At 36.7% G+C, this 15,459-nt stretch overlaps 1 protein-coding gene across 1 annotated transcript in view; it reads left to right on the top strand.

Moving 5' to 3' along the window:
• The first annotated feature begins 12,211 nt into the window (after positions 1 to 12,211).
• The window catches only part of LOC114642557 (uncharacterized), a 469,497-nt gene continuing 466,249 nt past the window's right edge, over positions 12,212 to 15,459 (top strand). Inside the window, exon 1 of the mRNA XM_051932215.1 lies at positions 12,212 to 12,399. Within this exon, the coding sequence (XP_051788175.1) occupies positions 12,324 to 12,399 (76 nt within the window). The 5' untranslated portion in view covers positions 12,212 to 12,323. The remainder of the gene's footprint in view (positions 12,400 to 15,459) is intronic.

The following is a 15,459-nucleotide window of genomic DNA, read 5'->3' as shown; positions in this document are numbered from 1 at the left end:
AGATACACCCTTACCAAAGTATCACATATGTAGAATAAAGAGATATTATTATGTGTCATCTAACCAAACTAATGAGAAGCACATAAAAACCTGCAACATGTGATACTGAAACTAACAGGCCCTATTTTGGGGCTTAGGACTGATGCTTTCTGTAGCTTGTTAGCTGCTGTTGTTGTCGGTCTTTTTTTAATTTCTGTGCACTTTGCTATTTGTTACATGCTTTCTCTGGCACCTACAATGTAATTATAATGTAATGCTAAACGGATATGCTACAGGCATGGTTGATGTGGTATAACAGATGGTTGAAACTGTTTTCATGCATTTTTGGGTTTTTATCTTTTATTTCTTTGCTTTTATAGTGTATTATCTGGCTGACCCTCTTCTGTTGTCTTATAAGACATACCATGATGATGGTTTTTTGTAATCCCAAGGGGAAATTTAGATGTATACAGATACATTAACTTAAAAACAAAGATGCAGACTCACAGGACAAATAATACAATCAATCTGTACATAAATAAATAAATACATATTGTGCAGAAATATAAAAATGAATACAAGAGATTTTAAAGAGTGTAAGTATTCAGCCTGGGACATCATGAGAAAGCATTCAATTTCCTGATAGAAGCAGGCCACAGTGGCCTAGGAATAGAGCACTTCCTAGAGTGAGTAGAGGGGATTTTTCATGATGGCATCCAATTTTGCCACTGTTCTCTTTCCCACAACAGCTTCCAGTATGTCGATGTGATGCCCTGTGATGGAAAAGGCTTTCTTTAATTGTTTTTTCAGGCATTTTACGTTTTACGAACTCAGGTTGCTTAACCAGGGAACCACAGTGTAGAACAATACACTGGCTACTACAGGATGTACTTTCAGCTGCTTGCTGCGCACATCGAAACACGTGAGTCTCCTCTGGGTGTATATTCTACTTTGGTCCTTCTTGTAGAGTACCACTGTGCTGTGTTTTCAGACCAGTCCAGTCTGCTGTTTATGAAACTCACAGGTATTTGTAGCTCTGCACCACTTCAACGCCATCCCCCTGAATGATGATGGGTCTCAGGGGCTATTTGGCACACTGGAAGTCCACCACCATCTCTTTAGTCCTGCTGATGTTGAGTTGAAAGGGGTTCTCCCAGCAACACAAGACAAAGCTCTCCACAAGCCTCCTGTACTCCAGTCTCCATTATTAATGTGGCCTATGATGGAGGACTCGTTTGACTGAATTTGAATTTCTGTAGATGGCAAATATTTGTATTATACTGAATTTTCCCCAGGCGGCATGGTGGCGCAGAGGTAGCACTGCTGCCTCGCAGTTAGGAGACCCGGGTTCGCTTCCCAGGTCCTCCCTGCATGGAGTTTGCATGTTCTCCCTGTGTCTGCATGGGTTTCCTCCGGGCGCTCCAGTTTCCTCTCACAGTCCAAAGACATGCAGGTTAGGTGCATTGGAGATTCTAAATTGGCCCTAGTTGGTGTGTGTCCTGCGGTGGGTTGGCACCCTGCCCGGGATTGGTTCCTGCCTTGTGCCCTGTGTTGGCTGGGATTGGCTCCAGCAGACCCCTGTGACCCTGTGTTCGGATTCAGCGGGTTGGAGGATGGATGGATGAATTTTCCCCAGTGAAAATAACTTAGAAATAGGAGAGATAGTTTTAGCTGTTCTGATCATCCACAAAGCAAAATAGCCTTTAAATGACATCAATTTTTTGTGTGACTATTTTTTTTTTTTTTTGCTTTCTTTTTTATTTTTTAGGAAATGTGGCATTTTTGTGCTCTCTAGGAGCTAGCTGGTTTTGCAGGCACTCTCCTCTGACTACATACACTAATATAGGCTTGACACAATGTTTCCAGTCTACCTTAATATCCCAGCTTAGTGGGTAGAGCCTATTAGGAGTTTAGAATTACTTGTTCAATTTTATTAGTTGCCATGTGACTTTAATACTTTTGGTGATTCAGCATCATGACTATGAATCTAATTTATCATTTTTGTAGTTTTGTGCCAATTCATTCATGAATATAGGGCATGTGTGTGTATGTGCATCACACATGCTATTTCATAAAGGTACATGGCAAAAAACTCTCTGTATGTAATAGACAATAGTTATTCTGTGACATTTCATGTAGCAATGGAGCTTTACACTGAACTGCCCATGTTTCACTGTATTCTGCTTGTATGTAAATCTTAGTTTACTGCAGACATTGTCCTTTAGTGTTAGTAGTGTATATTTAAAGTAACAAAAACAGTGATAAAAAGCCCACATATTATAAATTGAGAGAGACATTATTTTCTGTGTGCTATTAGCTGTCTGTATTTTTTTAAAGGCTAGTGTACTATACAAGGTGGCATTATATTCACTTTCGGCAACTTGAATAAGCAAAATATGAACAAGAAACAGGGTTTGATTGAGTGCAGGTAACTTCTAAATGGAATTCTAGAGAGAAAAGAGTAAGTGTTTGTCAGCAGAAAATGGGAAACAAGAACAGTAACAGTGGTCATAAGGAAAATGGTCAAAGACGGAGGATGTATTATTATTCTCTCAGATTTTTTTCATGTTTGACTCTCCATGGACCAAATACTTCAGGATGCTTGAATGTTATTTTAAATTTGGCTGATTAATTTATTCAAGGAGGCTTAAACAATAAGGATATGTTAAAATGGTCTGCAGGTCTTTTTAAAGTTTGGAAAGGTGGGAATTAGGGGCTCCATTCTGTTGCCTAAGCACACACAACACTCTCTAACTACAATTAAGCTACTAAACATCAAAATGTAAGTAGTGAATGCAAGTAATATGTTAAAACCCTAATGGAAAAGCAAATACAAGGGTTTATACCTGGAAGAAAACATATGTAGAGCTCTTATGATATTCTTATCATAAATTTGAAATATGAAGTTTAAATATAGACTTCCTAGGATGAGATAAAATGTTCAAGAAAAAGTGTACATTTGCGCAGAACTAAACAAGGATTATGTCACTGCAGTTCATTTTGTATAGCACTTTTAACTAAGTACAGGTTCAGGGTGCTTGCAGAAGACCCAGCTGCAAAGCAGTCACAAAACTATTTAAATCATACATCATTATACAGTTAAGTCCATAAATATTTGGACAGAGACAACATTTTCTAATTTTGGTTCTGTACATTACCACAATGAATTTTAAATGAAACAACTCAGATGCAGTTGAAGTGCAGACTTTCAGCTTTAATTCAGTGGTGTGAACAAAACAATTGCATAAAAATGTGAGGCAACTAAAACATTGTTTTTAACACAATCCCTTCATTTCAGGGGCTCAAAAGTAATTGGACAAATTAAATAACGAAATAAAATGTTCATTTCTAATACTTGGTTGAAAACCCTTTGCTGGCAATGTCAGCCTGAAGTCTTGAACTCATGGACATAACCAGATGCTGGATTTCCTCCTTTTTCATGCTCTGCCAGGCCTTTACTGCAGCGGCTTTCAGTTGCTGTTTGTTTGTGGGCCTTTCTGTCCGAAGTTTAGTCTTCAACAAGTGAAATGCATGCTCAATTGGGTTAAGATCAGGTGACTGACTTGGCCATTCAAGAATTTTCCACTTCTTTGCTTTAATAAACTCCTGGGTTGCTTTGGCTGTATGTTTTGTGTCATCGTCCATCTGTATCATGAAACACCGCCCAATCAATTTGACTGCATTTAGCTGGATTTGAGCAGACCGTATGTTTCTGAACACCTCAGAATTCATTCAGCTGCTTCTGTCCTGTGTCACATCATCAATAAACACTAGTGTCCCAGTGCCACTGGCAGCCATGCATGCTCAAGCCATCACACTGCCTCCACCGTGTTTTACAGATGATGTGGTGTGCTTTGGATAATGAGCTGTTCCACGCTTTCTCCATACTTTTTTCTTGCCATCATTCTGGTAGAGGTTGATCTTGGTTTCATCTGTCCAAAGAATGTTTTTCCAGAACTGTGCTGGCTTTTTTAGATGTTCTTTAGCAAAGTCCAATCTAGCCTTTCTATTCTTGAGGCTTATGAGTGGCTTGCACCTTGCAGTGCACCCTCTGTATTTACTTTCATGCAGTCTTCTCTTTATGGTAGACTTGGATATCGATACGCCTACCCCCTGGAGAGTGTTGTTCACTTGGTTGTCTGTTGTGAAGGGGTTTCTCTTCACCATGGAAATGATTCTGTGATCATTCACCACTGTTGTCTTCTGTGGACGTCCAGGTCTTTTTGCGTTGCTGAGTTGACCAGTGCTGGCTTTCTTTCTCAGGATGTACCAAACTGTAGATTTTGCCACTCGTAATATTGTAGCAATTTCTTGGATGGGTTTTTTCTGTTTTCGCAGCTTAAGGATGGCTTCTTTCACCTGCATGGAGAGCTCCTTTGACTGCATGTTGTCTGTTCACAACAAAATCTTCCACATGCAAGCACCACACCTCAAATCAACTCCTGGCCTTTTATCTGCTTAATTGATAATGACATAACGATAGACTTGCCCACACCTGCCCATGAAATAGCCTTTGAGTCAATTGCCCAATTACTTTTGAGCCCCTGAAATCAAGGGATTGTGTTAAAAAAATGCTTTAGTTGCCTCACATTTTTATGCAATTGTTTTGTTCACCCCACTGAATTAAAGCTGAAAGTCTACACTTCATCTGCATCTGAGTTGTTTCATTTAAAATTCATTGTGGTAATGTACAGAACCAAAATTAGAAAAAAGTTGTCTCTGTCCAAATATTTATGGACCTAACTGTATAAATGAATGCAAATTGGGTTGAAAACATAATAAAACAGAACAATGTTTGATTATAAAATTGTGACTATATAAGCCCATTAGAATTAAAATTAAGCTATAGCCAGTAGCCAACAGAAAAAAACAAACAAAAAAAAAAAACTCATCAGCATGTCTACAGTAACTAAACCTCAGGGAATCTACAGTCAGCTCTATCAGTCAGAATCAAACCCAGACAAAGTCACACTCTGGGTGAACAAAACCAATTTGCCACCCACACCTTCTTGTTTCTTTAAGGTTTTGGAAAGTCTAAATTGAAAATTAATAAACATTATTTCAGATACTGTATGACTTCTTTTCTGGAACCAAAGCAATGATTACTTGCTGGAGAAGTACATTTATGTTTACCTTTATTCATTTAATAGATGATTTTATGCAACGCGACTTATGAAATAGGTGAACATAATTGAGTAAACAACATTTTGGGGGACTATTTTCAAACAAGTATTACAGGACAAGGTTACGAAATTGATCATCATAAATGAAAAAGCAAACAACACAAAATTAGATTTTTAATTACAAGAAGCCATTATCAATTAGACAAATAATTACAGAACAAACATTTTCACAGAACAAGAGTCTCTGTAAACACTTCTTCAACCCATAGAAGGAATCCGCAAGTGGGCAGCTTGTTCCACTTGCTAGGAGTTACATATGAAAAGAATCTGGACTGAGATCTGATCACTTGCAGAGGTGGCATCACCAGAATCCCTTTACTAGCAGACCTGATAGAAGAAGCATAGGATCTCACAAGTGTCTCCATTTACATAGGTACTGATCCATTGGCTACTTTGTTGGCAAGCATCAAGGGTTTGAACTTAATAACCAGCAAATTAATTGGAATGGTAAGAAGGCACACAATCAATTGAAGCTAACAACTGCCAGATCCATGAACAAGAGAATGTGAGAATTTAAGAATTTATATTCAAGAAACTGTTTTTTTCAAGTTCATTGTTAACAAACATTTTGAGGTTGTTAGAGAGGTTCAATATAAAAGCACAAGCACTAAATTCAGAAGCACTAAATTTAAAAGTTTCAAGGTGGTCGGTTTAGCTTCTTAAAACCACAGAGTCATTAACAGAATTGTATTCAGTAAGTTTTAAAGAAATGAACAGCAAAACAGCAAGTATACCAGAACACAACAAACATTTATGCAAATGACAGAATCATTCATTTCTCCTCTGGTTCAAAGGTATAAAATGGTCATAAACCACAAACATCATAATACAGGATTGTATTTGTGTAACAGGTACATGTTTGGTTGCTTTAACATTCTTGTTTTATTTCACACACTTCAACTGCTTACCTGAATTTTGTTAGTCATTAACCAATTATTGTGATTGATGCCTCACAGTTCCAAGTTGCTAGGTTTAAATTTTAGCCTGATCTCTGTATACAGTTTTCAAATTCTCTATCTATCTATCTATCTATCTATCTATCTATCTATCTATCTATCTATCTATCTATCTATCTATCTATCTATCTATCTATCTATCTATCTATCTATCTATCTATCTATGTTCTAACAAGTCTAGTATTCAGTTTGGAATTAAGGGTAGCTAATGTAAAGTACAATAAGCCACAGAAGATATTTCAGTAATGCTACCCTAAGTGACTTTATATGAAAATTCAATTTGTATTAAATATTTCATTTCATGTCAAATCTTCAAAAATCTCTCCATTCAATTTAATGTTTTCTGCAAACATAAACAAATGTGTAGTTAGGCTTCTCATGCATTTGCACAGGGTTTACCTGGAGTACAGTTGTGAAGGTAGCCACTAAAGTTGTTACGGAAAGCATCCCTTTTTTCTTCAAACTGAGATGAATCACATGTCTCCATCTGGAATTTAAAGTAAAAGTGATGCTATTAAACAAAAAACAATGTAGCATTTTCTAGCTAAACACTTGGAGACAAACAGCATCTAATTGTTTTCCAATTAACACGTCTTTTGGAGAGCACATCTTTTTTTCAGTTCCTCACATATTACCATACCATTATTTTCATCCATACATCTAAAACATAAAAAACATAACAAGGGAGACCATACAGTGAAAGCTCAATTGGTTAATTAGCAGTTATGATGACTTTACAAGCTGGCTCTGCTTCTGTTCCTGTAGTTTACTCTGTAGTTTATTTCAGATCCCTATTTCCCATTGAGTGAAACATTTTCTTGATACAGCCTTAAATTCCACTAATCTCAGGGACGTGACTCCCTCTTTAACTGAAAGAACTATACTGAATTAACATAAAAATTTTGAAGATGTGAATTAGGTTCTCACATAGCCTTCTTTGTAATGGACTGGTAATGAATATCTCATTTACCTCCATGATGTCATGGCGATATCTTGCATGCTGATTTGCATCTGCAAGTAAGAATTTCAGTGTATTCTGTACATGTAATTGTAATGACCCAATAATCCTATAAACATATGGAGAAGTTTATTTCTGTGTACATTACAAGGTTGCTCTTGTTTAGTTACCAGTCATCAAAGCACACATTTAATTAATTCTCCAAAATAGTAAAGAAAACAGTTACTTCCATAGTAAAATTTTATATCTACGAATTTTAAAATGGCCGTCAGACAAAGGTGTTTGAATACCAATCCTTTTATTTAATACTTCGATCCATCCATTTTCCAACCCGCTAAATCTGAACACAGGGTCACAGGGCACTAGGCAGGAACCAATCCTGGGCAGGGTGCCAACCCACCGCAGGACGCACACAAACACACCAAGCACACACGAGGGCCAATTTAGAATTGCCAATCCACCTAACCTGCATGTCTTTGGACTGTGGGAGGAAACCGGAGCGCCCAGAGGAAACCCACGCAGACACGGGGAGAACATGCAGACTCCACGCAGGGAGGACCTGGGAAGCGAACCCAGGTCCCCAGATCTCCCAACTGCGAGGCAGCAGCGCTACCCACTGTGCCACCGTGCCGCCCTATTTAATACTTATTAAAAAAAAATTATCTGCCAAACTCTTGGAAGGGTGATCCAGATTTCAATAAGAAAATTATGCAATTAAGTATTCTCAAATATATAGACCAATGAGGCGGCCTCATATCTGATGTCGGATGTAAGCAAAACATTATACAGTACTGTGTCTTACAGTATTTAGTAATCAAACATTGAATGAAAAACAAAAACAGAACTGAGGTGACTATTGAACAGAAACATTAAATTTGTATTTATAAGGTCAGGCAAGTCAGAAAGAAATTAGTAGTCATACCAACAGAGACTGAAAAACTGGCATTTTGTGCAGTACTGTGGTTGATAACATGACTTAGAAAGAGAAGTAATCTGCCCTATGAAAACATTTCTTCATTACAAAATTACTCAAACATTGTGCAAAGTATGGAGAGTAAATTAAGAAAGAGGCAGCAAAACTTTAATTACAGACATGACTCTGTCTGAGAAGACATGATATTTTAGTGATATCATGGCTGCTGTGGCATCTTCTCTTACTCAAGTGTCAGGTTTAAAACACATTTTATTTTACAGATACACCTCAAGAACATGTTTTTTTCTTATTATAATTAGCATAACTGTTACAATTACAATTCTTTCTCTTCCACTCCTCCCAGACAAGCTTAGTCCTCCTCCTCTCCTGACTCTGACTCCTGTGGGTGAGACAGAAAAACTTCTTTTTTGCCAAAACAAGGTGGTGCTCTCCAGGCAGCACCTGTAGAGTCACCCAAGGATCTCGACAAGGCTTCCCCACCCAGAACTACAACTTCCATGCAGTTCTTCAGGTGTTCAAACAGGAGCCATACCAGAAGAACACTGCCACCTAAAGCACTTGTTCTTGGGAGACAGTTTTCCTCTGTCCACCTGATATAGCTTCTTCCCAGCCAAGGCAAGAACAGCACCTATCCCGGCTGTGACACCCTCTTGTGCATGTTGTCCTTCCATGGTGGCCTCCGGTCTGGAATAGTAAGAACAGATGTCGTGGGCTGGATGCCCATCCATACATGTTGTCCCTCAATTATGATGGCTTCCCAGCTGGTTAAGGGAACTTCATTCATCCTGGCCAGAATGCCAGTCCATTCATGTCATCCATAACATTGTCAAGGATGGGTCTTTGATGTGTTTAAAGCCACATTATACCATTTGTACGAAGACAATCTCTGCAGAAAGTCAGGATGCTGATCTAATATCTGAAACTGTTTGTTATTTTGAACGTAATTAACAAATCAGAAACTCAAACTGCCCTGAAGTGCCTAATGAAACATACTATAAAACTGTAGTGTATGGTGTATTGTACTGTATTGGGATTTGTATTTACATGTTGTAAAGTGTGTTCACTGGATCTGTACTCTGTACATACAGAAAGCCTATTCTTGTTAACTCATCAATTATGTGGCAATTGTTCAAAAAAAAAATTATAAGAGCTGATCTGTTAAATGGATTCACAAGATGTCTGCCCAGTTTCAATGAAAGCTTGTCCCGATGCCTCAGATTTTGGGGTTATCTGCAAATTTTACAGGTTTACTAGGTTTTGGATGTCCTCAACTCAAGTGTAGCATTCTTCTCTTCTCTCTATTGTTTATGTCTGGCAAATTAACTAGTTTATAACCCAGGTAAGATAACCTGATGCCAATAGCTTCTAGGTTCACACTTACATTTTAATATTGAATTGTGTTTTGTGCTCTTTGAATAAGTAAATTATGTTGTATGGTTTTTGTCTGCCACTCCAGTTACATTTTCAAAATAAGTGTTAAGCCAGTATGTTTCTCTCATAATCCCATGTTGTCATTTGGAATATTACTTTTAGACGGGTATCTTCTAATTAATTTAAAATATGAATTTCTTCAGTCTTTAATTACTGTCATTAACTTTATAGCGTCTCCTTTTTGTGTGCTAGAGTCACATTTCCTACTTACCTTTCATTGTGTACTTCTATCGTCTGAAACAATTGTCCTTTGCTTAATAACACTTTATAAAAATGTCTTCAGTTAATTCAGGCAAAACTGACGAAACCTATTAAGCCCAGAGATTTAGGTTGTCCTCAACATGCCTATTGTGTAAAACACACTAAACTCTTCTATTTTAAAATCTTTAAAAAATCAGCCTGAGTTTTCATTTATATTTACATGTATTCAAAAGCAGGAGACAGAGCGGGAGGCGGCAGAATTAAAGATGCTAAGACTTGCATTGGGTGTGACGAGGATGGACAGGATTAGAAATGAGTACATTAGAGGGTCAGCTCAGGTTGGACGGTTGGGAGACAAAGTCAGAGAGGTGAGATTTTGCTGGTTTGGATATGTGCAAAGGAGAGATACTGGGTATATTGGGAGAAGGATGTTAAGGATGGCGCTGCAAGGTAAGAGGAAAAGAGGAAGGCCTAAGCAAAGGTTTATGGATGTGGTGAGAGAGGACATGCAGGTGATGGATGTAACAGAAGAAGATGCAGAGGACAGAAAGATATGGAAGAAGATGATCCACTGTGGTGACCCCTGATGGGAGCAGCCGAAAGAAGAAGAAGATGATGACTTAGCAGACACTGTTATCTAAAGTGATTTACAATTTTCCCTCTGTTTAAGCAATTGTATTTATTTATATATTGTGATTAATACCTTTTGAGACATTTTTAAATTGATTCACTATTTCTTGATCATTTAAAATAATTTATTTCATATGCACAGTTTTATTTGTGCATTTTCAGGGTCTGACAGTATACAGTGCAGAGTTCTTGATAGTGTGACAGATGGCCGGAATCCTTACTCGGCCAGGACACCCAAAGTTTGGAAGGATCGGGAGAAAGAGGATTATTGGGACAGTTTCTTCCCCGGGCCAATAGAGGGCAGCCCCCTTGGTTTCCATTGGGCCAGAGTGTGCATGGATCTTTCCAGGTCCTTATTTGGTCACGCTTCTGCCACACCCAGAAGGATGGTCAGAAGAAGCTCGTTCAGCACCTGGAGGAGGAGTGGAGGGAGAAGGACCGACAGCAAGAAGGCGACTGTTGTTTTGGTGACTTGTGCACAGTGCGTTTACTGTAAATAAACCGGGTGTTCTCTTGAACCTGTGTCCTGCCTGTGTGTGTCCGGGTTAGGGTGGTGGTACGCTCCTTGGTGGCTTACAACAGTGAAATGAGAATAGTCACCACCATAAAATAGAAAAACTGAAGAAACTGATTTTCAGCATTTTAATAGCCTACCGCTGAATTTGCTAAACTGCTGAACTTGAGAGCAGTTGCTATAACTTTATTTGATGCAATTGATAAGTTTAGTACAACTTTTATTTTAAATCTTTAAACAGAAAAAATATTTAATAAAACAATAAGGATAATTTCATATCTTGCTTAGCTTCTTCTTTAGATGAAAGACACAAAATAATGTCTGGGGAAGTATAACTAGCTGACAGCAAAAGACATTTTCTAAATGAAAGCTTTCTTACAAAGGTATAACAGAACAGGAATTTTGTTTCAGTTGTAACTTCAGTAAATGGCTTTATAGCAGACTACTTCAAGAAAATATTCACTTCTGATTTGTAAAATGCAGAAACTATCAAATAGTAACTTCTGCTTTTTTTGAATATTCATATTATTTTATTCTTTCTGTTTTAGACAATGCAGTGATAACAGTCACGTTTCTAACTCCTTTGTTCTGGGTACAGCATCACTGGCACTCACATCAGTAGAGCTTCTATACACAGGCCATAAGTTTACTGAACAATTAATCATAATAACAAATACTGTTACATCAAAACACTATGTATATATATCAAACAAATATTTGCAAATGTATATGGCATACATAATGAGAATGAATGAAATACAGCTAGAAGGTGCAATAATAAATAATCAAATAGCTCCATGTATATTGCATACCTACCCTTCTTGAGACTTCTAACAAAACAGTTTGCTGTCAACCATGTTATAACCTTTTTCTGAAAACTTTAGAAATCTTTTATTGCACACCTTGAAGGTATGTTACAGACTGATGAAAAATCTGAATGTACATTGTGAAGTAAAAAGAATCTACACAGAAGACCACAACACAAAATGGTCTACCCCTGAATTGGCTATTTGCATATTTCAGTTTTATGATGTGTCATACTTCGAACATTATTAAATTAATAAATGAATCGTCTAAATGTTCACAGGGTTGGGATGCATTTCAGCTTAGACCTGTAGCTTAAGTATGGTAGTCTGGCTTAAGAAAAATACACCCTCACTCACTCATGTTAACAAATGTAATGAAATTTAATGTCAGAAAGCTGGAGTGCACTCAGTCACAAACATGACAAATGTGAAAATTCCATGGGACATTAATCCATTACTTATGATTATGAGGCAAAATTATGAGGCAAAGGAGCTAAGTGTACCACCCTCATTAGTACATTTTCATCCCTATTCTTTCTCTCTCTTTGGGTCATATGAGGAAACTTGATTACTTTAAATGAAATGACTAATTTGTCACAAAATTTTGTTGGTGACTGGCCCCTTTCAGAGATTGCAAACATGTGATATGACAATCTTAAAAAAGACTTTATCAGCAGCCAGTTTAGATAAGGAAGAGTCCTTCACTTCTGCAAATGTACTGAGGAGGAAAGATGTCAGATATTAGGGCTACCTATGCTGCTGTAAATACTTTCAATAAAAGGGAGGGAAAAACACTTTTGCAAGAAGGTAAGTAAAATTTTTATTTTAGTACTTTTATTGGTTTTCAACAGTCTAGTTCATGGTAAAACATATTCAAATTAATAATTTACCCCCTGTGATTAACACCGGATTAATTGGGGCTATACATTGAATATGTGAATAGAATTTTAACAGGAACAGGAATTTGTTCAGGATAAAATACCTAATTTGTGTGTACTTATTTTGATTTATTTTTTATTTGCTTACTGTATACTAATTGCCATTTTATTCACCTGTACAATTCTTCATATAAACCATCGCTTTAAACAAAAGCCAATACTAAAGAAACTAGAATATGGCTTTTTGTACAGTGTGTGAAATCTGCTGTGCATATGTACTCTAAAAATATGAACAAGGATAGAATTACAGAATTTCAATTATGCATCCTTCATCAGGTTTGTTTTGTCAGATTTAACTATAATATTTTTGTGATTTTCTCTGCAAATATTCTGAGATTGGCACTATAAAAATAATAAAATTACCAGTTTACTGTAAAAGAGTCTTTATTAAAAGTGAAGTAAGTAAGTTGACTTGAAATGATCAATCCACTGTGAATATATTTGTATTTCACAGCATGTTGTATTTGTTTTAATATTATGTATGTTACTGGTAATGTATGAAAACAGGCATTCTATAGAATGCGCGACATTTTTAGGCAAAGAATGAAATGTCTGTGTTTTATGCTTTCTCTAGGCATTGTATATAATACCTAGGCATTATACAGAATGACTTGCCAGTGCCTCGGAAATGTTTGAAATTTTAATCGTTTCATACTTTGACGTCCCATTTTTGGCATTCTATAGATTTTCTAAGTATTCTATACAATGCATAATTTCACACAGAAATCCATGCATTCATTAAATTCTCCTTACCTAATTGAGACATTGAGGGTATCAGGTGCATATCCAGCAACACCGAGTTCAGACTGGTCTGCATGTACTTGGAATGTGCACGGAAAAATATGTGCATGGCAATAAGGAGACAAAACTTCACTAATGATGAATCTCTATCTGTTTCTCTTCTACTGCTTAGAGGTTTTCAAAATATAAATTTACACTGAATATCTTGACATAAGGTCCCAAGTTGCTTGTTTTGATTTAGTATAACCATGAACCATGGTGTATGTCAGAATGCTGTTAGCTGAATTTTGAGTAGCAAGCGGCAATATGTCTTTCATCAGATGAATGAGACTTATATCAAAATGAGAGGAACCTTTCAGTAATTATTTTTTACAATGCTGGCTTTATAGTGTTGCAATGGGATGCAGTGGATAGAGATGCTGCCTTGTAGCTCTAGAAAACTGTTTCTCAGACTCAGTCCTGGGGCTGCAGGGTAATATTACAAATGGTTTCATAATTAGTTAATGATTTTTCGAATTACTTCTATTTAATTACCTTATCCTTTTTCTCATCTCTTATTCTACATTCAGAAAAACACAGCAGTGTGATTTTTACATTTATAAGACATTTAGAAACATTTGTATTTTTGCCATAACTTTAAATGCTTAACTCTGTTCTGTTTTTTTTTCTTTTAATTTGCCTTCATCTGGTTTTCTTATTTATATCTTAATAATGACAGTTGTACAAGGCACAGAGCAAACACCACCACCACCACCATTTATTTATATAGCACATTTTCATACAAACAATGTAGCTCAAAGTGCTTTACATGATGAAGTAAGAGAAAAAATACAAAATAGATAAGAATTAAAATAAGACAACACTTATTAACATAGAATAAAAGTAAGGTCCGATGGCCAGGGAGGACAGAAAAAACAAAAAACAACTCCAGACGGCTGGAAAAGAAAATAAAATCTGCAGGGATTCCAGGCCACGAGACCATATAGCCCCCTCTAGGCATTCTACCTAACATAAATGACCTCAATCAGTCCTCATTATATTCAGGGTTCTCATGGAAGAACTTGATGATGACAGTCATGTGGATTTCTGGCCGTGTAATCCATCAATGTAAGGACATCACGGTGCTTTATACAGGTGGTGGTGGTGCAGATCGCCATTAAAGAAAACTGGAAAACGAACAGAAGAAAGAGCAGGGGTTAGTATGGATTTTGGAACCACCATGAATAATAATGATAATTAATTGAATATACAGAGCATCAGGATTAAACTAAAATGAAGCTATGAGAAAGCCATGTTAAAGTAATGTGTTTTCAGCAGTTTTTTAAAGTGCTCCACTGTATTAGCCTGGCGAATTCCTATTGGCAGGCTATTCCAGATTTTATCAAGGAAAACAGTACTAAATGCTGAAAGGCTGCAGCTTTTTCAGTGTCAGAAACAATAAAGTTCTCAACAGTAAATAACTAGTTACACAACCAGAACACCTCAAAAAGCAGAATTAAATAATGATGATGAAGATGAGGATGATGAAAATTTTAAAAACCATGCCAAAAAAACTAAACTGAACTAGGTTATCCCAAAATCTGGTACATTCTTATTTCAAACTAGTTTTTTGATTTCTACATTGACCCCAAAACATAAAACCCAGTAAATAACAGCCTTCTTAATTAGAACAGAAGTCCATTTAAAAACAGAGGTTGGTTGGAACAAAAATCTGCAGCCGCATGGGATCCCCAGGACTGTTCTAGGAGACAAGGTCTGAGTCCTGGCCTAGCCCTTGTCATGTTTGCACACCATTTCCCAAACTCCACTTGTGCATCTGAATATCATTTTTTATCCCTCTAACATTATCCAAAATTGTTGTTTGAAACTATTAATTATGGGAAAGTATTAGTGCGAAGCACTGTTTTCTACTGTTTTACATTTACAACTGCTGGGCTTCCTACAGCCATAAACTTTATTAAATTAGTTTAACAAAGTTAGCAAAGTAAAAAGACTGATCTGATTAAAATCAGAAGCATTTTAAAATGTTTATTTTATCATATGTTAGTAATATATTCAAACCTAATAAGCAGCATTTGTAAATATGGAAATCCAGTTTTAAAGCAGCACTTGTTTTACCTACAATAATAAGTCCAACTTTTTAAAAGGTTAGGTACTTAACTATTAGTAGCAAAGTGGTGGGGCAGTG

Source organism: Erpetoichthys calabaricus, chromosome 9 (assembly GCF_900747795.2).
Source record: "Erpetoichthys calabaricus chromosome 9, fErpCal1.3, whole genome shotgun sequence".
Lineage (NCBI taxonomy): Eukaryota > Metazoa > Chordata > Cladistia > Polypteriformes > Polypteridae > Erpetoichthys > Erpetoichthys calabaricus.
The sequence above is the reverse complement of the archived record's forward strand: the minus strand, read 5'-3'. Positions and strand labels throughout refer to the sequence as shown.